At 46.7% G+C, this 23,518-nt stretch overlaps 1 protein-coding gene across 1 annotated transcript in view; it reads right to left on the reverse strand.

The window, feature by feature from the left end:
- MREG (melanoregulin) overlaps positions 1 to 23,518 on the reverse strand; it is a 60,641-nt gene that overhangs the window by 33,109 nt on the left and 4,014 nt on the right. Inside the window, exon 2 of the mRNA XM_059393436.1 lies at positions 8,377 to 8,536. Coding sequence (XP_059249419.1) covers positions 8,377 to 8,536 — 160 coding nt within the window. The remainder of the gene's footprint in view (positions 1 to 8,376; positions 8,537 to 23,518) is intronic.

The following is a 23,518-nucleotide window of genomic DNA, read 5'->3' on the forward strand; positions in this document are numbered from 1 at the left end:
TAATCATACATACATTGGCTTATTTCCCTTAAGAGGGAAATAAGTTAGACAGTGTATGTTCTACAAAGTCCTATGGATATCAGTTTATTTGAACACCAGTTTATTCCAGTTCACATTTAATTAAAGGACAGGGGACCCTGGTGGCTCTGCTGGTTGAGCATCCAGCTATTGTTTTCGGCTCAGGTCATGGTCTCAGGGTGGTGGGATCGGCCAGTGTAGGGCTGCGTGCTCAAGAGGGAGTCTCCTTCTCGCCTTCTCCCTCTTCCTCTGCCTCCCCACCTGTTGGTGTGTGGTTACTTGTGTGCGCGAGCCCAAGTTACCTCCCTTTCTCTTTCTCTCAAATAAATAAGTAAATCTTTAAAAAATTAATCAATAAATAAAATAAAATAAGAAAGAAAATCATTCAACTGTCTGCTCTAAATCCTCAGAACCTGGTGGCTTTCCTTCCCCACTCTGTAGTCCACTGTATAGAACACTGAGTCAGAAACCCATTTCTGCATGACACGATTTCAGAAAGTCCCAAAGAGCTCTGGCTCTCTCTTTTTAATAACAGTTTGTCTACATCAGAAGACTGTGGTGACAGCCTGGTAATGCACGCAGGAGGCACCCTGACCGGATGACGGGCAGGCATCTCTGATGATCTCATTTGTTCTAGCGAAAACCAAATTTGATACTGAGTCAAATCTTGTACGACCCCACTAATACAAGGTATCTACAGTGGTCCAAGTCACAGAGAGAGAAAGTAGAATGGTGGCTACCAGGGGCAGGGAGGGAGGTAAAGAGGTAATATTGTTTAATGGGTAGGGAGTTTAGGGTGGGAAGATAAAAAAGTCCAGAAGATGCATGGTGGTGATGGTCACTCAGTGATGTGAATGTACTTATATCGCTGAAGTGGCGCTTCATAATGGTTAAAACGGGGGCATCTAGTTAAGTGTCTGCCTTAGACTCAGGTCAGGATTCCAGGGTCCTGGGATCAAGCCCCACATTGGGTTCTCTGCTTGGAGGGAAACCTGCTTCTCCCTCTCCCACTCCCCCTGCTTATGTTCCTGCTCGCTCTCTCTCTCTCTCTCTCTCTGTGTCAAATAAATAAATAAATAATCTTAAAAGATTAAGCTTAAAAGAGGCTCAGTCAGTTGAGCCTCTCTGACTCTCAGTTTTAGCTCAGGTCATGATCTCAGGGTCATGAGACTGAGTCCTGTGTAGTCTCCATGCTTAGTGGAGAATCTGCTTCAGATTCTCTCTTCCCCTCCCCCTGTGCTCACTTTCTCTCTCTCTCTCCCTCAAATAACTAAATAAATCTTTTTAAAAATGGCCAAAATGGTACATGTTATGTATTTTACAATACAAAAAAGAAAGGTGATCCTATGTCCCAGCTTGTCTAGGGCAGCCCCAATTTCTATCTTTGGCCCTGCATGCTTGATATTAGTGCCTCTTTTTCCTCTTAGTTAAGCCCTGTGACTGGGTCCCAAAGTAGGCAATAACTAGCATGATACCCCTATGGTTAAATAATTATTTAGTGTTATCTAGCTAAAACATGGAAAAGTAGAACTTTTATCCCTAAATCTAATTTCAAAGCCTGTGTTTTCTACCACCTCACACCCTACCATGTATCCAATGACTTCCTGTATACATCAAGTTTTGTAGCATTTATTGTTTTTTTTTTCAGCCTTTTGAAAATCTAAAGAACTATTTTTTTATTTATTTTCAGCATAACAGTATTCATTGTTTTTGCACCACACCCAGTGCTCCATGCAATCCGTGCCCTAATACCCAGCACCTGGTACCCCAACCTCCCACCCCCCCGCCCCTTCAAAACCCTCAGATTGTTTTTCAGAGTCCATAGTCTCTCATGGTTCACCTCCCCTTCCAATTTCCCTCAACTCCCTTCTCTAACTCCCTTGTCCTCCATGCTATTTGTTATGCTCCACAAATAAGTGAAACCATATGATAACTGACTCTCTCTGCTTGACTTATTTCACTCAGCATCATTTCTTCCAGTCCCGTCCATGTTGCTACAAAAGTTGGATATTCATCCTTTCTGATGGGGGCATAATACTCCATAGTGTATATGGACCACATCTTCCTTATCCATTTGTCCGTTGAAGGGCATCTTGGTTCTTTCCACAGTTTGGCAACTGTGGCCATTGCTGCTATAAACATTGGGGTACAGATGGCCCTTCTTTTCACTACATCTGTATCTTTGAGGTAAATACCTATGACCCTGCAATTGCACTAGTATTTATTGTTTTAAATCTGCTGCCTTAAATACAGCTTTGGTGTGCTATCTACCTTGTAAGAAAACAACATCTTAACACTGCTCTCCAGAAATGCTTGTGCATATATATATATATAAAAGTCATTACATGCTCAGAAACGTCTGTAGTTCTGTGTGTGTGTGTGTGTGTGTGTGTATATATATATATATTTGTGTGTGTGTATATATATATATATATATATATATATATACATGTTCTGTATATGTGTGTGTGTATGTATGTATCTATCTATCTATATATATACATATATATATTTTTAAAGGATCGGTGGGTGAAGAACAGAAAGGAACTTCCCAGACAGTACGTCTTCTGGTGTGGTCCAGTGGGTTTTCAAGCCAGGAATGGGGCCTGGGGTGTAAAACAGTCCCAAAGCAACAGCGTCTGGAGGATAGTACATCTAGTGGCCAGCACAGATGTTGATACTGAGCAAACACGAGAGTCACTGTGTGATTCAGCAGGCAAAGGGTGTGTGATGTCAGCAAATACACAGACTGGAGCAGCTACTGGAAGCAGGAAGTCAGCATCTGTTTGGCAAGTTTGTCTTTGACCCAAAGGATTCCACTGAGGCTTTTTCTAAGCTCACTGGAGAGAAGGAAGCAGTGTCTCCACTGGCTTCGGGGTCATCCAGACTGAGCTGGGATCCCAAATTCCCAGTCATTCCCTCCAGCACCTTGTACAGACGACTCGAAGTCCTTAATCTCAAGGATCTGAATGCCTCCCTCCCAGAGCTGCTGTGAGGATTCAGTCTGCCTGGGGAGCGGGCTGCTTAGCCCACGGCGTTAATACTCAGTATTATTGCCTAGAAAACAGAGGCTAAGACCACTTGAAACTCCGATCCTAGTAAGAATTTTTATTCTCTTGCCCACAAACCCAAATATTCACTAGCAAAATAAGATAGAGTATGGCCACCTTCCACAATCCGCACACTCTGGGCTCTGCAAGTACAAGGCCTTTGGGGGAACCCAGAATTAGCTAGAGAACTGCTTTCATTTTCTACTATTCCGCTTTCTGGGCTTGGCCTAGAGCTTGCAGTCCCATTTCCAATAGGAGCCAAAGTTCAGCACTTACAGAGAAGCCAGCCAACCCTGCCGGGGCACATCTCAGCCCACGTGTGGAGACCCGGGGAGACTGTCATGCAGAGCCCAGTGGCCTATCCCGGGCTCCTTGTGTGTCACAGGGATGTGGCCGGTCCCCAACCCTCCCTCTCGCTTCCTCACACCCTCCCACCAGATACTCCACTCAACTCCTGTGTTCTCTTTCTTTTCAGCACCAGGGCTATGCCAGGCTAAGTGTATACTCCAGACACTACCACAACCCCTGGGAAGATCTGTGGCTATTTTAGGCATTTTATATGAGCTGTTTACAATACCTGGCAACATTCTTCCAGCAGAATCCTGACATGCAGGAAGAGCCAACGAGTTATAAACTGGGAACATTTCATGCTTTTGCGTCTACAGTTTTAAAATATAATACCATCTCACGGCTCCCCAGAATCCGGCAGAGAACGGTTTCGATGGGATCACTCCAGCCACACGAGCATCTGATGTTCACATGGATCCTCTCGGTGTAGAAATCCCACCTCTCTCAGTGACGGAGAGGCAGGCACAGGTCATGAGAACTACGGACACTTCTGAGCATGTAATGACTTAAGAAAAATAGGCATAGAATTTCTATCACTGATCCCACCAAATAAACATGACCAGTTTTGAACCAGAAAAGTGCTTAAAAGTGTTTAGAAGATCAATGTGACTTTTAGCATTTATTTTTCATAAACAAACATAAAAAGCCTTTTTTAGCAGAGTAAAAATGTTGGCTGTTACTGAACCATCAGAAAGGACATCAAAACACAGAAGTCAGGGAACATTAACCAAAGCAGAGATGGGATAGAAGGGCACAAGATAAAACAGAAGCCTGGGACAGGAGCCTTGACTGGCTGCGATCCCCACAAAAAAGCATCACCAGGGAAAGGTGTGCTACAGTACAACCAAGAACATTACCTAAAATGAGGTCACGATCCTCATGCTCAAACACAGCTCTCGTCTCCTAGCATCAAAAAGTCACAGAAATAGGCTTTGGGCAGACGTGGCTCACCCATTTTTAAATCTACATCAAATTGCAGACAATACCTATTCCCTTCTCATGATTTCAATCATGGTGTTCACAATATACAATGCCTCTAGATGCACGAAGCCAAGATTCAAATCTCGGCTGCCATGTTTTCAGCTCCGTGGCCTCGAACAAGTCGCTTCCAAAAGAAATAATCATGGTGCCTACCTCACTGTGTTGCTGTGAAGAGGACATAGTTAATACATGCAACTTGCTTGAACAGTGCCTGGAGCTGTTCTCATTGTTATTGACATCTTGGGGGACAAGAAAATTCAATATGATTAAAATCAGGTGTCCAAACAAAAAATTAAGAGGCATCGATATTTCATAAACCATTGTAAGCTCCCTAGAACAGAGTGGATTATGTGAAGAACAATCCGTCTAATGGGAATGAACAGAACGATCATGATTCAGGGTCAGGATTCTGAGAAGTTCACTATTTCTCAAATGTAAAGTATTTTACGGCATCATTCGAAGACAAGAGCAGTAAGTTTTCCACTGCTTGGAGGTCTGCAGATGCATTATTTCTTCTGCTGGAAGTCTGTTTTCAATTAGCTTTTGAAGCTTTTGCAAATGAAAGTGCATTCTATTCTATTTCAATAATGTCACATTTTACATCTTCTGTTACTGCAACTAACTTCAAGTTTGGGCTTTGCTTCATTATTTGCTCTGCATACACTGCTTTTCTGACTTTTTTTTTTTTTCATTTTGGGGAAACAGTGTGATTTGCAGCATTTCACACCACTAGGGGAATGGAGGTAGCACACACAACTATTTTGAAATTATTTTTTATCTTTCAGGGTATTCCAAATAGGGACATTGCCAGCATGGCTATGGCTACTCAAGGAAAACCATAATGCCTGATTTTCCTTAATACCTTGCTTGAGCTTCTAAACTGTATCATACAAGAATATCTTGGGTTCCTTGTACCTCAGTAGGTAGAAAACTAAAACCCTCTGTTTTATTAACATTTGTACCAGTTTCATCCTTTGTGAAAAAGAAAATAAGCAACAGTAGTAAACAAGGAATTCCTTCAAACTTAAAACACAACCCAACCGGCTTCCCAACTCCATCTTCCTCATCAATGGTGGGTTCGTTTCTGGTTCATACCAGACAACATAACAATAATGATATGTAGTAGTCATCCATCTTGTAAATGTGCCCGGTATATTTGCAGCCCACAAACATATTTTGTCTAGTTGACACATTTTTTTTAATGTGAGTTATCACTTAAAAATGTGGGGCACCTGGCTCAGTGGGTTAAGCCTCTGCCTTCGGCTCAGGTCATGATCCCAGGGTGCTGGGATCGAGCCCTGCATCGGGCTCCCCTCTGCAGGGAGCCTGCTTCTCCCTCTCCCACTCCCCCTGCTTGTGCTCGCTCGCTCTCTCTCCCTAATAATAAAATCTTTTAAAAACATAAAATAAATAAAAATTTGGACATTTTATTTGTGAATCTGGATTTTCATCTTCCCTTCAAAATCAAAAGTTCTATGGGGTACGTGGGTGGCTCAGTCGGTTGAGCACCTGACTCTTGGTTTCGGCTCAGGTCATGATCCCAGGGTAGTGAGATTGAGCCCCTCGTCAGGCTCCACGCTCAATGTGGAGTCTACTTGAAGCCTTTCTCCCTCTGCCCCTCCCTTCCCTCTCTCTCTCTCTCTCAATGTCTAAAATAAATAAATCTTTAAGAAGAATAATAAAAAGTTCTGGCACTTCCAGATCCATGTTGTCAGAATGACAAAGAGCTGCCTGGAACTCAGCAGCTGCTCCCTTTGAGCACAGGATAAGCTTCCAATGCTCCCCCGTTCCACAGTCTCAGGGATCTTTCCTAGGTTCTCCTAGGAAGCTAGGGGAGGCTCTGTGGCAATTCCAGCATTTAAATGTACCCTGACCTAGCAATTCTTGTCCCCAAAAATCTACCCAAAATCATGCAAGTATATATGGATATCCATTGCAACACTACCTCAGAAACCCTGAAACAACATAAAAGTTACTAGGGACTGGCTGAATAAGTGATGGCCAATCCAGGAAAGAGAATATCAGAGACCCTCCCCAAAACAATGAGGTAAATCTAGAGCGTCCTGAAATGGACCTAGGTCTAAAAAAGCAAGGTGAGGAGCAGTATGTAATGTGGGGGGAAATGAAGGATAGATTAACATATGCTTTTATATGTATTTCAAGTGTTTGGAAAAAAAATATGAAAAAATTTTTTATCCAGGTGCCTTGGAGAGGAGGGGTGCGCCAGCTACTCTGGCCCTCTTGCTGTTAGCAGCTTTGGGCACAGTGGGGTCAGAAGAGGTCTATCCTCACCGGCAGAAAGAAACCCTCCCTGGTCAGCCCAGTTCAGTAGGGTAAGGAAGGGGTAGCTCTCGTATCAGGGGAAAGCCAGGTCACTCGCTCCTGTCCATATGCTCCAGAAGGGCAGCCAGGTGGCAGGACTTGGCTGGAGCAGCTCGATGACGTGCTTTCGGTGTTATTAGCGGAGGATGGAATTGTGCAGGGGACACTGGAAACCGGGGACAGAGCAGAACACAGCCGGGTGTGATATACTGTATAATATACAGTTAAACCCTGTGATTGATGTCTAGCAGAGGCCGTCCTCATCAGCGCTCCACACCCAAGACAAAACTCACCTCCACAGCCTCTGTAGACACTCCAGGCCACCTTCACCCAGGCCTGAAGGACTAGAAGCAACTGTCAGCCCCGCCCCAACCAGAAGATCCCCACCCCCACACCTGCTTCTAACTCTGCCCACCCCACCCCCCAAAGGCATCCAAGCCAAAACAGAATAAAAAGACATGTGGCTCTTCTGAAAGCTATCACTTCCTGCTAATGCATGATTGGGAAAGGAAAAAATTAAGCAACCAATTAGCAAAAATAAAGAAGCCCAGATAAGGAACAGATGACCCCCCCACCCCCTGCTGTGGCCACCTGTCCCCAGCAACACACATGGACCCTCTCTGGTACTTATTTCCAGAGCCAGAGTCTGGGGTTTTCAATGTCCCTATTCTTTTCAATTACTATAAGATACAAAGTAAAACATGACATCTGTATTTAATAAGGGTATCCACTCAGAACTAACTGATAAACACAGAATTTAGAAAACTTAGTATTATTTGGAAAATAATACCCATCATATTCTATTTTATTGTATTATACATAGTACCATAATGAGGAAACAAAACATGACTCCCCTGTTGTTTTCTCTTATTATAGCTTGCTCCTTTTCAATATGCCAATGTTCCCATACCAATAACTTGGGGATAAGAGTTGACTAAGAGTATTTTCAGCCCCTGTCTTTATCCATTTGTCAAAACCTGTACAATATATGCTACAAAGAGTGAACCCACATGTAAACTCTGGACTTCAGTTAAATGTATCAATACTGTCTGTACCAAATGTACCTCCCCGCCATGCAAGATGTTGGTAATGGGGAAAACTGTGGACTGTGGACGTAGTGGCTGTATTTTCTGCTCCATTTCTCCATAAACCTAAAACTACGCTGAAAAATTACTAATTTAAAGATTGCTACTACCAAAAAAAAAAAAAAAAGATCAATTTCATGCCTCATCACAAAAATTATGATACGTGGCTGTCTAATCAACACGCACAATTTAAGAAGCTATCAAGAGAAAAAACAAATAAAACTAATTCAGACCCCGCTAATGCACAAATTGTGATAATGCAAAATACACTTCCACCTTCCACTTCCGTCTGAATCTTCTAACTGTGGCTTGCTAAGCAGGCCATGGAAGATGGTCCGCTCTCTTCACCGTCTTCCGCAGCACTGCCTCGCTCGCGCTGTAATCCTTGCATCATCGAGGTCGTAAGTAGAAGGCGGTCTCATCTGTGTGTCCAGCAGGTGGACCAAGACTAACGAACATTAGCACCCCCAGGCTTCCTTTTCTTTATTCCAAGCTGGCCTTCTCAGTCACTGCTTTTTCCGACTGGCCATTATCAATGGCACCCGGCAAGATCTCAACCGGCGCCCGCTTACCTCTGAATCTTTGGCCTGCTGATTTCGAACGACTATCAGATTGTACAGGATTCTGTCGTCATCTGCCTCTGTGTGGGACAGGTCGTGGGGCATGCTCCACAAATTCTTGTCATCGTCTCTCGCCAGAGTTGCTCCAAATGAAGAATATGGATTGCTATCACTATGGTGTTTAAAAAAAAGGGTATAAGCGTTTTGTAATATATATAATGTATATAACATATACATCAGATGCCTGTAACATGTAATGCAAATAAAATGTTATATACTGTATAATATACAATGTAATATATAAACATATATTTCTACTAACAAGGCCTGAACTGTCTCTAATAATTAAGCATAGCACAGTAGAATAATTTTAAAAATGGCTTTTAAAATGACAGAGAACAGATGTAACCAGACGCCTGGGTAGAAGGGATATTACTACGTTCATCAGGAAATTGAGCCCTGCACATCCCAGCAGTGAAAACTGAAAAATGAAATCCAGTGGGGGGAAGGGGAATAAAATTCTTGTATAATTAAAAGAAGAAATTGACAAGTGACCTGAAGAGGTGAGCTTTTCACGGGCTATGAGTTCAAGGAAGCACAGTAAACTGAGATCACGATGGCAATGAACTATCAAATTCCTTACAAGAAAGTGAAGAAACAAATATGCATATCCAAATGCTTTCCTTTTTTTTTTTTTAAAGATTTTATTTATTTACTTCAGAGAAAGAGAGCAAGCATGAGTGGGGGGAGAGGCAGAGGGAGAAGCAGGTTCCCTAGTGAGCAAGGAGCATGATATGGGACTCAACCCCAGGACCCTGGGATCATGACCTGAGCTGAATGCAGATGCTTAACTGACTGAGCCACCCTGGTGCCCTCCAAATACATTCAGTAGACAATGTGGATTGTTGAGTAAGAAGTTCAGTAATCCTATTTTTGTATGTTCACTCTAGGATTTACCCTCTACAAGGTGGTTACCTGTGCTGGGACTTCTGGAGGAGGCAAGTGGCTAAGCCTCACTTAGGACCTGCTTGCACCTGGCCCTGGTGAGTTTCTGTGAGACTGAACAGCTAGGGTCATGTCGAGGATATTCCCTTGATCTAATTATATGTATGAAGCCCTGACTCCATGTTAACCAGAGGGCTCCATAAAGTTGTGAACAAAACAGACACATAATCCCCATCCTTGGACCTCACTAGAGCCCAGGGAGGGAAACACATTAATGAATGACCAGGTGACTATAGAGTAAAAAACTAGGATACGCACTGTAGAGCCAGTGGTGGGAAGCATCAGGTAGGCATTGTAAAGAAGGGGTGATTGAGCTTTAAGTTGTAATTCTAGAACAGAGTTCCAGGCAAATGAAATAACACATTCAAAAGCCCTTGGGTCCAGTTGTAAAAAGTGGAGCACAAGTGGCGGGGGATCTTGGAACCAAGGTCGGCAGGAGGCCACTATCTGCCTCAGACAAGGGGCCAAGACACTGGACCCTGAAATCCCTCTAGCTACAGTGCAAAGTGTAGGGTCTGGGACTGGACAAAGAGATCAGAGTGATGGGGAAAGGAGCAACCTATGGGGAACCAGAGGCTGCTTGGCCACATGTGGCTGTCATGTAGGCAGCCTGACACAGCAAAGGCAGAAATGCAGAAAGCACTTTTGTTCAGAATGATGAGTCAACAAAGAATTCAATCAAGAAATGGGCAGAGGACATGAACTGACATTTCTACCAAGACCTACAAATGGCCAACAGGCACATGAAAAAGTGCTCCACATCACTCAACATCAGGAAAATACAAACCATAACTGCAATAACATATCACCTCACACCAATCAGAATGGCTAAAATTAACAAGTCAGGAAACAACAGATGCTGGCAAGGATGTGGAGAAAGGGGAACCCTCTTACACTGTCAGTGGGAAAGCACTGTTGGTGGGAATGGAGGTTCCTCAAAGAGTTGAAAATAGAGCTTCCCTATGACCCAGCAATTGCACTACTGGGTATTTACCCCAAAGATACAAATGTAGTGATCCAAAGGGGCACGTGCACCCGAATGTTTATAGCAGCAATGTCCACAATAGCCAAACTATGGAAAGAACCTAGATATCCATCAACAGATGAATGGATAAAGAAGCAGTGATACACACACACACACACACACACACACACACACACACACACAATGGAATACTATGCAGCCATCAAAAGAAATGAAATCTTGCCATTTGCAACGATGTGGATGGAACTAGAGGGTATTATGATGAGCGAAATAAGTCAATCAGAGAAAGACAATTATCATATGATCTTTCTGATATGAAGAATTTGAGAGGCAACGTTGGGGAGTTGGTGGGTTAGGGAAGGAAAAAATGAAACAAGATGGGATCAGGAGGGACACAAACCATAAGAGACTCTTAATCTCACAAAATAAACTGAGGGTTGCTGGTGGCAGAGGGGGGTAGGGAAAGGGTGGTTGGGTTATGGATTATGGGGGAGGGTATGTGCTATGGTGAGTGCTGTGAAGTATGTAAACCTGGCGATTCACAGACCTGTACCCCTGGGGCATTATAATAATACATTATTTGTTAATAAAAAATAAAAATTTAATTAAGAAAAAAAGAGTGAAATCTTGCCATTTGCAATGACAGGGATGGAACTAGAGGGTATTATGCTGAGCAAAATAAGTCAATCAGAGAAAGACAAAGACCATATGATTTCACTCATACATGGAATTTAAATAACAAAACAGAAGAATATAGGGAAAGGGAAGGAAAAATAAAACGAGACGAAATCAGAGAGGGTGACAAACCATGAGAGACTCTTAACCATAGCAAACAAACTGAGGGTCACTGGAGGGGATGTGGGTGGGAGGGGGTAACTGGGTGATGGACATTAGAAGGACACTTGATAGAATGGGCATGGGGTGTTGTTGGCAACTGATGAATCCCTAACTCTACCTCTGAGTCTAATAACACTCTATATGTTAACTAAATTGAATTTAGATTTAATTTTTTTTTTTTTTTTTTTAAAGATGATGAGCCAATGAAAGAGAACACAGATGAGGCCTCAGTGCCCTAGCGGCACATGTCAAATTCATTCACTCATCCCTTCGGTTGCTGATTCCACAAACAGGAAATGGATGCCTGCTGTTTACTGCGCGCCAGGCTGGGTGTTTTGGGGACATGAAAACAAAAAGGACATTGTGCGGTTCTTAGTGTGACAAGAGTGCAATGAGATAAGTGAAATTAAATTTTTTAAGTATAAACAGAATGTCGTAGAACCAGAGAAGGAGTGACAACCTGTGTGATGGGAAGGAAGCTCAAGAAAGGTTTTGTGGAGGCGACCTCTAACCCAGACCCGAGGAATGCACCACCAGGCGCCAGGAGGAGAAGCCGGGGAAAGGTATTCCGGGCAGAGGGAACGACGGGGGCGGCGCACGGAGGCCTGAAGCAAGCACAGGCCTGGGGGATTCCAAGCCTCCCCGTGTGGCTACACCACACAGTGCTGGCACAGAGGGAAACAGAAGCGTGGGAAGAAGAAAAGGTCACTCGGGGTCAGACTGATGACCCTGCCGGACTTTGGACTTTATTGTGTGAACTGTGGAAAAGTTTAAGGGGATTTTGAGCCTTGTCAGGTCTGGGTTTTAGAAACAATTCAGGCGGAGGAAGGACCAAAGACATGGCCTAGGAGGCCATCCCGGGTGTTCATGATGATCTCTGAGGTCCTCTGTCAGGGGGCCGGGGGTGGGTGTGTGGCTCACGAACCAGCCACAACCACAAGGCCGCTCGATTTAAATGTCATTTGTTAGAGTTCCAACGCAGGTTGCTTTGCGGCACAGGAAAGTGGAGTTCTGCTAATAAATACATATTTCACCATACATGTCTGAAATACTGGTTGGGAGAGCACGAGCAAGGGTGTAGATACGGAAATAGGACAGGAGGGGACATGGAGGATACACTCTAGCATCTCGAGAGGTTAGAGCCCATGGCGGGCAGAGTCCTAGCTGATATGGGAGACGGAGGCCTTTAACTGACCCCATGCAGAGGAGGCCAGGGTTGACCGTGAGCCTATGGGACGTTCACAGGGAGGTGAAGCTGGCTTGGGAACAAGGACGGGGCTGGCCATCTAGACTAGGGAGAAATGCCCATGCACTTCCATCCCCTGGAAGACGCAGCATCGGAGGACCGGCCTGGGCCTGGGGAGTAAGGAAAGGCTTTGATGGAAACAGCTAGACTTAAGCAGCAGGAATGGAAGGGCCACTGGAGAGAGAAGGGGAGTCCCAAGGAAGACAGACGGTGAGGCTGAGAGGAACTCCAAAGGGCAGGCAGACACTGGAAAGGCGTCCACGATGTGAGACGTGCTGCCTTTGATGGCTTTCTGCCTAAGCAGATTTTACAGTCGGTGATAAAGCCCGGCTGCCTGACACAGAGCTTCGCCTGGGGGCTCCCATGTCCCACCCCTCCTGCCACACGGCTGTCTGAAGTCAGAAGGGTAGGTAACACTACCCCGTTTGCAGACGCAGACCAGACTCAGACCAGACTTTGGCATTGCTTGACCGTCTGCCCAGGACTGACCGCCAGCTGACAGTCCTCCCAGCATGAGGTCCCCAGTGGGGTGGCTCCAAGCAGCCACGTGTCACAGGCTGGACATCCAAACGCGGTGACAGGGACACACCCACAAATGGAGCGGCTCAGCTAACCAGTGCACATGTGCATGTTGCCCTCTAAACCGGCAAATTCCCCCAGGGTGGCTCCTCCGGGCAAGGAGACCCCAGAGGCTCACGGTGGCCGCCGCCCTGGCTCCCGATGCCACTGGACATTTCCCTCCGGGGCCGTGAGACTCTAGTACTTTCCTGAAACCGCTCTTCAGCTTGTCCCCGAATCTGTTCCACTTGTGTCAGTCTGGACTCTGCAACAGGCTGGAAAGTCCCTCTAGGGAGGGACTGTACTCTGCACTTCTTAACATCCCACATGGCCTGGCAGGAGCAGGCACAGAGGAGGTGTTTTCAGAGTATGTGACGAGTGTCTGTCGCAAAGTGAGCTGTTAGAGGAAATGTCAGCCACAACCCCCCATTGCCACCTTTCTAAGACTCCCCCCAAAGCAGGAGGTTGAGAAATTCGCCAGTACCCACCTGCGTTATCCGTGATCAAGCACATGGGACCACGAGTAATCTAGCCCACTTTCTGCTCGCAACCCACAATCCCTTTGCATGTTTACATTACAACAGGTGCCTCCCAGGCTAGTCCCCTTCCTCTCAAAGCCCATCTCTCTCTCTCTCTCTCTATCTGTCCCTCTCTCTTTCACCCCAACACACACACACACACGTACACACACAGGAACACGCATGTCTCTGGCCAGTGTGAAACACAGCCTCTCCTTCTTCGTCTGCAAACCCAAACACAGCTGCACAGCGAGGTCAGCACCGGGCCTGTTCAGAGGAGCTCGTGCTCCAGACACGGGGAGCCTCCCCAGTGGTCTCCACATCTCACGCTGCCCTAATTAGAAGCCGAGTTGCCCTGGCATCCCGTGAGCTTCGGACTGCCTCGTCCCTGACACCCAGGGGGATGGCATAAAACAGGCAAGAGAATCCAGCTCTTTGGCCCCTGGGCGACCAATGACTCTGACCTGTGCTGTTTGCCTGGGACTCCTGCGCCCCTCCTGAGAGTGGGATGTGACCGTAACCCTAACCTGGTCAGCCACACTCCGGTCCAGATGAAAGTGAAGGAGGGTCAGTCAGAGTCCACCCGACTCGCTGATCCCAGATTCTCTGCTCTGGCAGGCTAGACCCTGACCCTTTTCTTCTGCACCGCCCACCCCATCCAGGCATCAGTCTGCTTTACTTCAAAACTGTAAGCCCGTAAGGTGGAGAGACCAGAAATAAAAGAGAGAGAAAGAAAGAAATGTGTAAAGCAAATGACAGGAGAAGCAGCTTGGGAACCTTGTGAAGGACTCTGAGGCTTGTGTAAAGAGAATTCAGTGCAAAGGCCCTGAGGTCTGAACCCACGAAGCTCAGGGAAGCCAGAAAGCAGCGACAGGGGGGTGCTGAACCAGGAACTTTGACCTTCTCCCCACCCCCCATGGAATGATTTTGAAAAGGTTCTTAAGAAAGTGAGAGCAGCTGTTTTGCTCCCGGCCACCATCTGCTGATAATAAATATTTTATTAACATCAGGCATTTGAGAAGTGGCTCTAAAGTCACATTAGAAGCTGAAGCAGTTTTCACTCCCAACAGGTAGGACAGTTCCACCCCTAGTCCTTCCTGGGGGCGTAAGACCCAGTCAATCCTCTTTTCTTTCAACCCATCTGCAGCTCCCAGGAGACTCCAGATCTGGGAGCACCAAGCTCCCTGCCTGGGGCCCGAGGGTGCAAAGTGCTGGCAGCTGCTAAGACTGCTTACCCAGAGTTTCCAGAGCTTCCAGAACTTTCCTACCAACAAGACCTTGGAAGGCCCAGAAACTACCGTGCATGCTGCTGATACCCACAGCTGCAGGGAGTGGCTCCATGGGTCTCCCCACAAACAGGCCGTGTGTCAGAGGTGGCTGGCTTAAGGCTGAAGCCCTAAAGAGAGTGAAAAGATAAAAATCTCCAATAGGGATGCCGGGGGTGGGGGGCACCACTGGTTGAGAGTCCGACTCTTGGTTTCAGGTCATGTTCTCAGGGTCTTGAGATGGAGCCCCGTGTTGGGTTCCGCACTCAGCAGCGAGTCATCTCGAGAGTCTCTCCCTCTGCCCTACCCTCCCCTGCTCTCTCTGATAAGTAAATTATTTTCTTAAAATCTCCAGTAAACAGCAACCAAAGGTCTCAAAAAACAGACCCCGAAGGCTGTTTGGTGCCACCTCCTTGACTAAGGACTTCTCACCTGATTCCCCACCCAGAACGTGTCTGCCTGCTGAGCCCCTGGCTTCCAGATCTTTCCTTTCCTCTTGCTAAGGAAGCCTCCCAGTGACGAGCCGGTGGAGCAAAGATCCTCTCCCTCTCCTTCTTTTCCCCTCCGTCCTTCCTCTGTGCTGCTGTTCCCTCTCTCTCTCCCTCTCTCTCTCTCTCTCTCTCTCTGGCCCTCCCTGCCTTCATTCCCTCCCTGCCTTTTTCCTTCTTCCCCTCCCGCCAGACACCCGAGCTCTTCCTCACACCGGCTCATCCAGTCTCAACACGGTGCCATAGATGCCAGAGTTTTCCTCAGCATTTCGCCATGGAGGTCCATGACTTCCTTCAACACCGGAGGCTCCCCTCGACTCAGTGTGAAGGAAGAAAAAAACCAACCGGGGGCCCCTTTTCCGGCCCTGCTGACCGCTGGGCCCCTGCCCTCCTGCCTTCTGTCCTCGGGGCTGAACGAGAACCCCACGACAGCACGTCTCATGCCTGCGCCCAGCGCTTCCCGGCTTGAAGACGGCCCTGACAAGAAGCCTGGGAAGCAGTCAGGAGCACGGGACCCAGTCCTCGGTCTCTGCTCTGCTCCCGCTCTTTCCCGCTCACCTCACCTCTCCTGTCTACACCTGTGTCGCCAGACTCCTCCACGTGCTGCTCCTTCCCATTTCTGTGGAGCTGTGAGAGGCACCTTGAGCTCCACAAGGTCACAACCAAGCACCTGGTTGTCCCACCTGACCTCCCCACCAGCAGCCTCCAGTCAGATCCTGGACACTCCATGCTTCCCACTGCTCCAGCCAAAATCCTGACGTCACTCTTGGCTCTCTCATCCCCTACCTCCAAGCCATCAGAAACTCCCATTGGTTCTACATGCAAAACACATCCATCTCCCACCACTCTGGGCCAAGGATATAAGGGCAGGCACTGGCACGTCCCAGCACAGTCTGGGGTCTGGCGAGCCAGGGTGGTCAGTCTCCCATCTGGCATAGGACTCCCTCCACTCACTGTTTCTACCACCGCTGGACCGTTGCGCCCCACCAAGTCTGTCTCTAACACAACAGCCAACATAATCCCCTTACGGTGTAAATCAGACCACGTCACCCCTCCGTCAAAACCCTGCAGTGGCTCCCACTTGACCTAGACTATAAGCCAGTCATTCAGTGTTCTGTTAGGCTCCATAGGACACCCCAGCCACTCTGGCCTCTTCGCTGTTCCCTGAACCGCCCAGTCACCCTGGCTGTCCCTTCTACCTGGAATGTTTTCCCCCAGATACCCACATGCCCCCTTCCCTCCCCTCCTCCACATCTGTCTAAACCTCAGCTCCTCCATGAGGCCTGCTCTGACCAATCTACTTAAAATGGCAAGCGTGCTCCCCCGCCCATGCTCTCCTTTTCTCTTCCCTGTACATGTTTCTCTTCCCGTTTACTTACTACGTTTGCTGCTTCCTCCCCCACTAGAGTAAAAGCAGAAGAGGATCACTACCTACTCGGCCCAGGGGTGATGTATCAGAGGGCTCAGAACAGCTCCTGGCATGCAGGAGATGCTCAATAAATATTTTCTGAGTGATGAATTGTTGTTTCCCAAGTTCACAGGGCTCTGAATGGTAGAAATGAGGCTGGAAATCCCTGTCTCCAGACTCACAAACTCTCAACATGTTTTAGCTATTTCAGTTCACAAAGGTGAAGCTCATTGTCTCTCCAGAGGAAGCAGACAATAAGTACATACATTTGTATCAGGTGATGCTCCAGGCCTAGCAGGAATACCAGGTGAATGAAGGGACAGAGGGAGGGGGTGGGGGCCTGTTTTAAAACGGGTTGTCAGGGAAGCTTTTCTGATAAGATGACTTCGAGCAGAGACCTGGATAGAGTGAGGGAGTTACCCACACAGGTAAGTGGAGGAAGAACATGCTAAGCAGGTGAACAGGAAGTGCAAAGCCCGTGAGGCAGGAGCATGCTCTGTGTATCTGAGGACCCAAGGGAAGGTCCATATGGCTGAAGGAAGAAAAATTTCACCTGATGTGCTGACTTTAAAATCGGAGCCTGGTGTGACAGTCCTAAAGTGGAAACTACCCAAAAGTCCACCAACAGTAGGATGGGTGAGCAAAATGCATACCCTACAGAAACCGAGAATCACAAGTTAATCAACACACTGCAACCTGGATGGATCTTGCACAGTTGGATGTCATTGAGTACAGCTAAAAAGCAGGCAAAACTAAAATACATGTTCAAGGTGCACACACAGATGGTAAAGCCTTAAAGAAAAGCCAGGAAATGACTATCACAAAAATCTAGATAGAATCTGGGGTTGGAGATACAGGGATAGCCATAGTTATCTCCTGGCCCCGATGGTGGTTATAAGTATATTTATTTTATAGCTGTTGTTTATACTGTAGCTATTTTTATATGTTTTAGTTTCCTTTGTTTTAATTTTTTTAATTTATTTGACAGAGAGATATCACAATTAGGCAGAGAGACAGAGAGAGGAAGAAGCAGGTTCCCTGCTGAGCAGAGAGCCTGATGCAGGACTCCATCCAAGACCCTGAGATCATGACCTGAGCTGAAGGCAGAGGCTTAACCCACTGAGCCGCCCAGGCACACACGTTTTTAGTTTCTGATAACGCATATACAGATGTGAACTTTTTTTAAGTTAAGGAAAAAAATAGTAATTGACGGAATTCAGTAAACTCTTAGGGGGGTATTTTAGATACATGTTGCGACGCCAAAATTATTCCCTAGGTAGGGCCCCAAAAAGAACAGAGTGCACAGTACATAAAAGGCACCAAACAAATATGTATCAACCAGACTAAAAAAGACTTCCATCGTTAACAAAATAAATTTATTTTACCCAGCACTGAAGCAGAATTTACTCTCTAAACAAAGGTGAAGAGATAAGATCACTTCAAGATATCTAGAGAAAAAAAAGTTCCAGGAAGGGGCGCCTGGGCGGCTCAGTGGGTTAGGCTTCTGCCTTCAGCTCAGGTCATGATCTCAGGGTTCTGGGATCGAGCCCCGCATCAGGCTCTCTGCTCAGCAGGGAGCCTGCTTCCTCCTCTCTCTATGCCTGCCTCGCTGCCTACTTGTGATCTCTCTGTGAAATAAATAAATAAAATCTTAAAAAAAAAAAAAAGTTCCTGGAAACCTAGATCACAGGCTGCGTAAGAGAAAGAAATTTCATCTTCTCTGGAACTTCCAGTGTCACTAAGACTGACTCATGCAATTCACGAAAGGGGAAGAGAGACACTGGAGGTTCCCTGGAAAGAAAACCTTTAAAAGTCATCCCTCTATGCACCCTGAGTGGCTGACTTCTTGGTAAAGCATTCACCTCCTACCCATTGGACTGGAGGCCTGGTCTGGGAACTGTGCCCTTGACCCCTGCCTCTCTCCCCTCTGGCTTTCGAAAAGGTTAAGCATCCAGGCTTTGGGAAAGGTTCTTCGAGCTGGGAGCTGATTCCTGCAGTAGGAATCCTTTGGGCCTCTGCAAGCATTTCCTAGGAATCATGGTCCAGTCCAGGGCTCCGGGCTTTGAAGCTGCAGATTCTACAGGAAGTCGTGGCCCAGCTGTGTCAGCTCGGGGAGCCCGGCAGCACACTATGGGGAAAGTCAGGCCATCTGGGCCAGCGCGAGAGAGCTCACTGACGCGAACTCTTCAGCCAACGTTTCTTTAAGCCCTTCCAAGGGTGGAAGACAATTTATTCAGCTCGGAGGTCATGTGAGTCCACACTGTGAAATGAAAAACTCCGCACATGTAAAGGATTATTGTTCCTGTGCTGAGTGCCTCCCGAGTGTCTTTAACCCCTCACCCTTCTCTCCCATGGGCACCTGCTTTCCCACGGGCAGCCCGAACACAGGCACATGAGCTTAGGGCTTTGGACCCCAGGTTCTAACGATGCTGCAAACACAGTTTCTAGCACACACCACGTTAGCAGCTAGTTGCACATCTCCCTGCATATGAGGCAGTCCCCGCTCTTTCTACAGTGATGAAATATAATGGGATTTGAATCCCAGCTCAGCCAAGCATGCCTCTGAGCAAGTCACTGAAGCTCTTGAGCCTCAGTTTCTTCAACCATCAAGTGGGGATTGCAGACGACTCCGCTTCACCGTTCCCACGTTCGCACACTTACCCACTTACTAAAATCTGTCATCCCAGATCGATGCTGGTGCTGCTTCAGCAGCATTCAAGGGGCACGTCACCAGCTGGGTTCCTCTGCACGATGCCCTGCTTGCTAGGCTCAGCTCTCATAGTGCAGACAAGTGTCCTTTCCGTCATGTATCTGGTGCCAAGTTTTTTTGCATTTCTATGTTTTTTATTGGTGATTCCACTGTTTGGAATGGCCCCCAAGCATAGTGCTGAGAGCCCTCAAACCTGTGGGTTAGATAAGCTCCATCCAGACAGGAGTGAGAGGGCTGCTGGCCCTGAGTTCAATGCTAGCGAGTCGAAATATAAAGAATAAGATGTCGTGGAGGAGAGGTCGTGGAGGAGAGCTGGGAGCTAAGGCGATGTGGTCGCTCGTCACGTGGCTCTCTCAGGTGGCTTAAGAGAGAGCCACGATTAAAAACTCAGCCACGGTTGTAATTCTCTCCCTTTCTTCTTTGGCTTTTCAACAACTGGACTGTCGTGGTGCTTATCGGTTACCGACAGCCAGTAAAAATCAGAGATTGGCGTGAATACAAATGAGAGCGTCAGACCTGTACTTCCCCGAAAAGTCTTCAGAGGGACCCTTGTGAACAGGCTTTAGAGTGTGACATTTGCATGCCAGTTCCTTCACGTTGCATCGAAGGCTCATCCAGATCTCTGAGGTCTGTCCCGTGGGACATCATACAGCAGTGGACTCTGGGGCCGGAGGATGGGACATCGCTCTGCTCAAAGGCTGACTGCAGCTGTGCTTCCAGAATCATGACATTTCAAGGGCCACAACTCATGCTCAGGGCAATTTTTATATGGCAAGGCATGCTTTTAGCACGGATGGAGGAAAGCCGTGCTATAAAAGTGAAATAAAAACCAATGCTCTGAGCTCGAACATTTTCCCAAAAGTACCCTGTAGTGGGTTGAATAGTGTCCCCCCATAAGATCTGTCCAAGTCCCAACCCCCGGTTCCTGTGAAATGGCACTTCATCCAGAAATAGGGGTTTTGCAGCTGGATTTACGATGACCCCTAAATCCAGTGACTGGTATCTTTATAAGAGCAAAGAGAGGAGTGTTTGAGACAGGAGGAGAGGCACACAGAGGGAAACAGAGGCAAAGACCGGAGGTGGGCAGCCAGAAGCCAAGGACACCGGCAGCCACCAGAAGCTGGAACCCGCAAGAAGCAATTCTCCCTAGAGCCCTTCCAGCTTCCAGAAGTGTGAACGAACATATTTCTGTTTATTTAAGCTACCAGATTCGTGGTACTTTGCTGTGCCAGCCCTAGAAAACTAATGATAAACACCCCATGTGTTTCTTTCCATTAGTCACATAAAACCTTGAGCCCAAAAGCTATTCACTATTTTACAGACAAATGATCGACCACCTAGCCATTCCAGAACAATCCAGAACAATCCATTGGGCCTCAGTGCACATTGGTTCCTTGTGGTTTTGATCACTATTTACTTTAGGAATACAGGCCGTGCAGGGAAGAATGGCAAGCAGAATGTCAAACCTTCCAAGATGATTAAAAAGATGGGTCTTAGATGACTCTGTCCTAAATCGGAGTGAAGGGAAGAAAACAGAGACTGACCAAAACCTCTGGCTTTCTTCAGCCTTAAAGCCTGGTGTGAAGGTCAGGTCTTACGTCCTTTCTCCAGACCTGTTCTCAAGCTTCCTGGCAATAGAGATGACTTCACCTATTTGCTGGTGAAACAGCCGTGAGCAGCTAGGCGTTGGACAATTGCTTGTCCTTCATATGCCCTGGGCCCTCAGGTTCTCTCCCTGTACCACAGACGGTCTCGCTGGCCCTGGAGTCCAAGTCAAACAATTTCAGTGGACACAAGCCCACAGGAGGAGGAGAATTTGCATCAAGCCTGGGACAGCCCTGCAAGATCCTACATCAAAGTCTGATCCCACAGGGCGCCTGGGTGGCTCAATCGCTTGAGTGGGACTCTTGATTTCAGCTCAGGTCGTGGGTCATGAGATAGAGCCCAGCACTGAGGTCCGAGCTCAGCGAGGAGTCAGCTTGAGGCATCTTTCCCTCCCTCCCCCTCTGCCTCTCCCCTGCTCGCATACCCTCTCGCTCTTAAAAACAAATAAATCTTTTTTTTTTTTTTAAGTCTGATCTCACATACAAATGGCTATCAGACACATAAAAAACATTTCATCATCATTAGCCATCAGGGAGATTCAAATCAAAACCACACTGAGATACCACCTGACACCAGTTAGATTGGCCAAAATTAACAAGACAGTAAACAGCTAGTGTTGGAGAGGATATGGAGAAAGGGGAACCCTCTTACACTGTTGGTGGGAATGCAAGTTAGTGCAGCCACTTTGGAGATTCCTTAAGAAATTAAAAATAGAGCTGCCTTATGACCCTGCAATTGCACTATGTGGTATTTACCCCAAAGATACAGATGTCATGGAAAGAAGAGCTATCTGTACCCCAATGTTCATAGCACCAATGGCCACAGTTGCCAAACTGTGGAAAGAACCAAGATGCCCTTCAACACACGAATGGATAAAGAAGATGTGGTCCAGGGACCCCTGGGTGGCTCAGTTGGTTAGGCGGCTGCCTTTGGCTTGGGTCACGATCCCAGCATCCTGGGATTGAGTCCCACATCGGGCTCCTTGCTCGGCAGGGAGCCTGCTTCTCTCTCTGCCTCTGCCTGCCACTCTGTCTGCCTGTGCTCGCTCGCTCTCTCTGAAAAATAAATAAATAAAATCTTTAAAAAAAAAAAGAGAAGAAGAAGATGTGTTCCATATATGCAATGGAGTATTATGTCTCCATTAGAAGGAATGTATACCCCACTTTTGTATCAACATGAACGGGACTGGAAGAGATTATGCTGAGTGAAGTTAAGTCAAGCAGAGTCAATTATCATACAGTTTCACATACTTCTGGAGCATAAGGAATAACACGAAGGACATTGGAAGGAAAGGAATAGTGAATTGGGGGAAACTGGAGGGGAAGCTGAATCATGAGAGACTGTGGACTCTGAGAAACAAACTGAGGATTTTGGAGGGATGGGGGGTTGGGTGAGCCTGGTGGTGTGTATTAACGGGGGCACGTATTGCATGGAGCACTGGGTGTGGTACATAAACAATGAATATTAGAACACTGAAAAAAAATAAAATAAAATTACAAAAAAAAGTCTGATCTCATTTTGCAAAAGAAGAAAGTAGAATTTGAGGAAGATAAGGGAGGTCCACCCCCACCCCCACAAATCCCACAGTCAGTTAATAGCTGAAACTAGGACTCAGGTCTCCTAACTCCCCCTGGGCTTGGTTCACAGGGCCAGGTTGCTTCTACTTCTACTTTACCCACAAAGGACATGGAAGAAGGGAAGGAGAAAGGGGCCAAAACAGACAGGAGCCAAGGCTACTGATATCCACCAGTTTCTTGTGCATAAATCTTATATTACTTTCGGAAAACATTTGGTAGTTTTCTGAATTTTTTTACAATGCAAGGCATGGATTTGGAAGTCTGACAGACATGGATTCAAATTCTGGCTCTCCGACTTCCCAACTGGGATTCTGAATTCATTTAAACTCTCTAAGCCTTGGGTTCCTCCTTTACCAAATGGAGCTAAGTAACACCCATTTCATTCAGGGCTAGGGATGACTAACAACAGAAGGTATGCAAGGAAATCTCACTCGTGCAATAAGCTATACCCAGGATGCACCATTTCTAGAAAGTTAAGAAAGAAGGTAGATGCAGTCAGGAGAGATACGTTGGGGGGTTCAACTCCATCGCTGCTTTCTTTTTTTTTTTTTTTTTTAAAGATTTTATTTATTTATTTGTCAGAGAGAGAGCGAGCGAGAGTGAGCACAGGCAGACAGAGTGGAAGGCAGAGTCAGAGGGAGAAGCAGGCTCCCTGCGGAGCAAGGAGCCCGATGTGGGACTCGATCCCAGGATGCTGGGATCATGACCTGAGCCGAAGGCAGCTGCCCAACCAACTGAGCCACCCAGGCGTCCCCCATCGCTGCTTTCTAAAGGCAGATGCTGGGTGCATGCGTGTGTTGACTCTATTAGTCTTCACAGCGTTTTGTCTTAAATACATTTTTTAGAAAATTTACACATGGAAATTAACAAGTAAATAGCATTATCATCATTACCAATCAAAAAGGAGCTATTCCGTTCTTACTCCATGTTGAGCACTGTGCTGGGCACAGGA

The sequence above is a fragment of the Mustela nigripes genome, chromosome 3, assembly GCF_022355385.1.
Source record: "Mustela nigripes isolate SB6536 chromosome 3, MUSNIG.SB6536, whole genome shotgun sequence".
NCBI lineage: Eukaryota > Metazoa > Chordata > Mammalia > Carnivora > Mustelidae > Mustela > Mustela nigripes.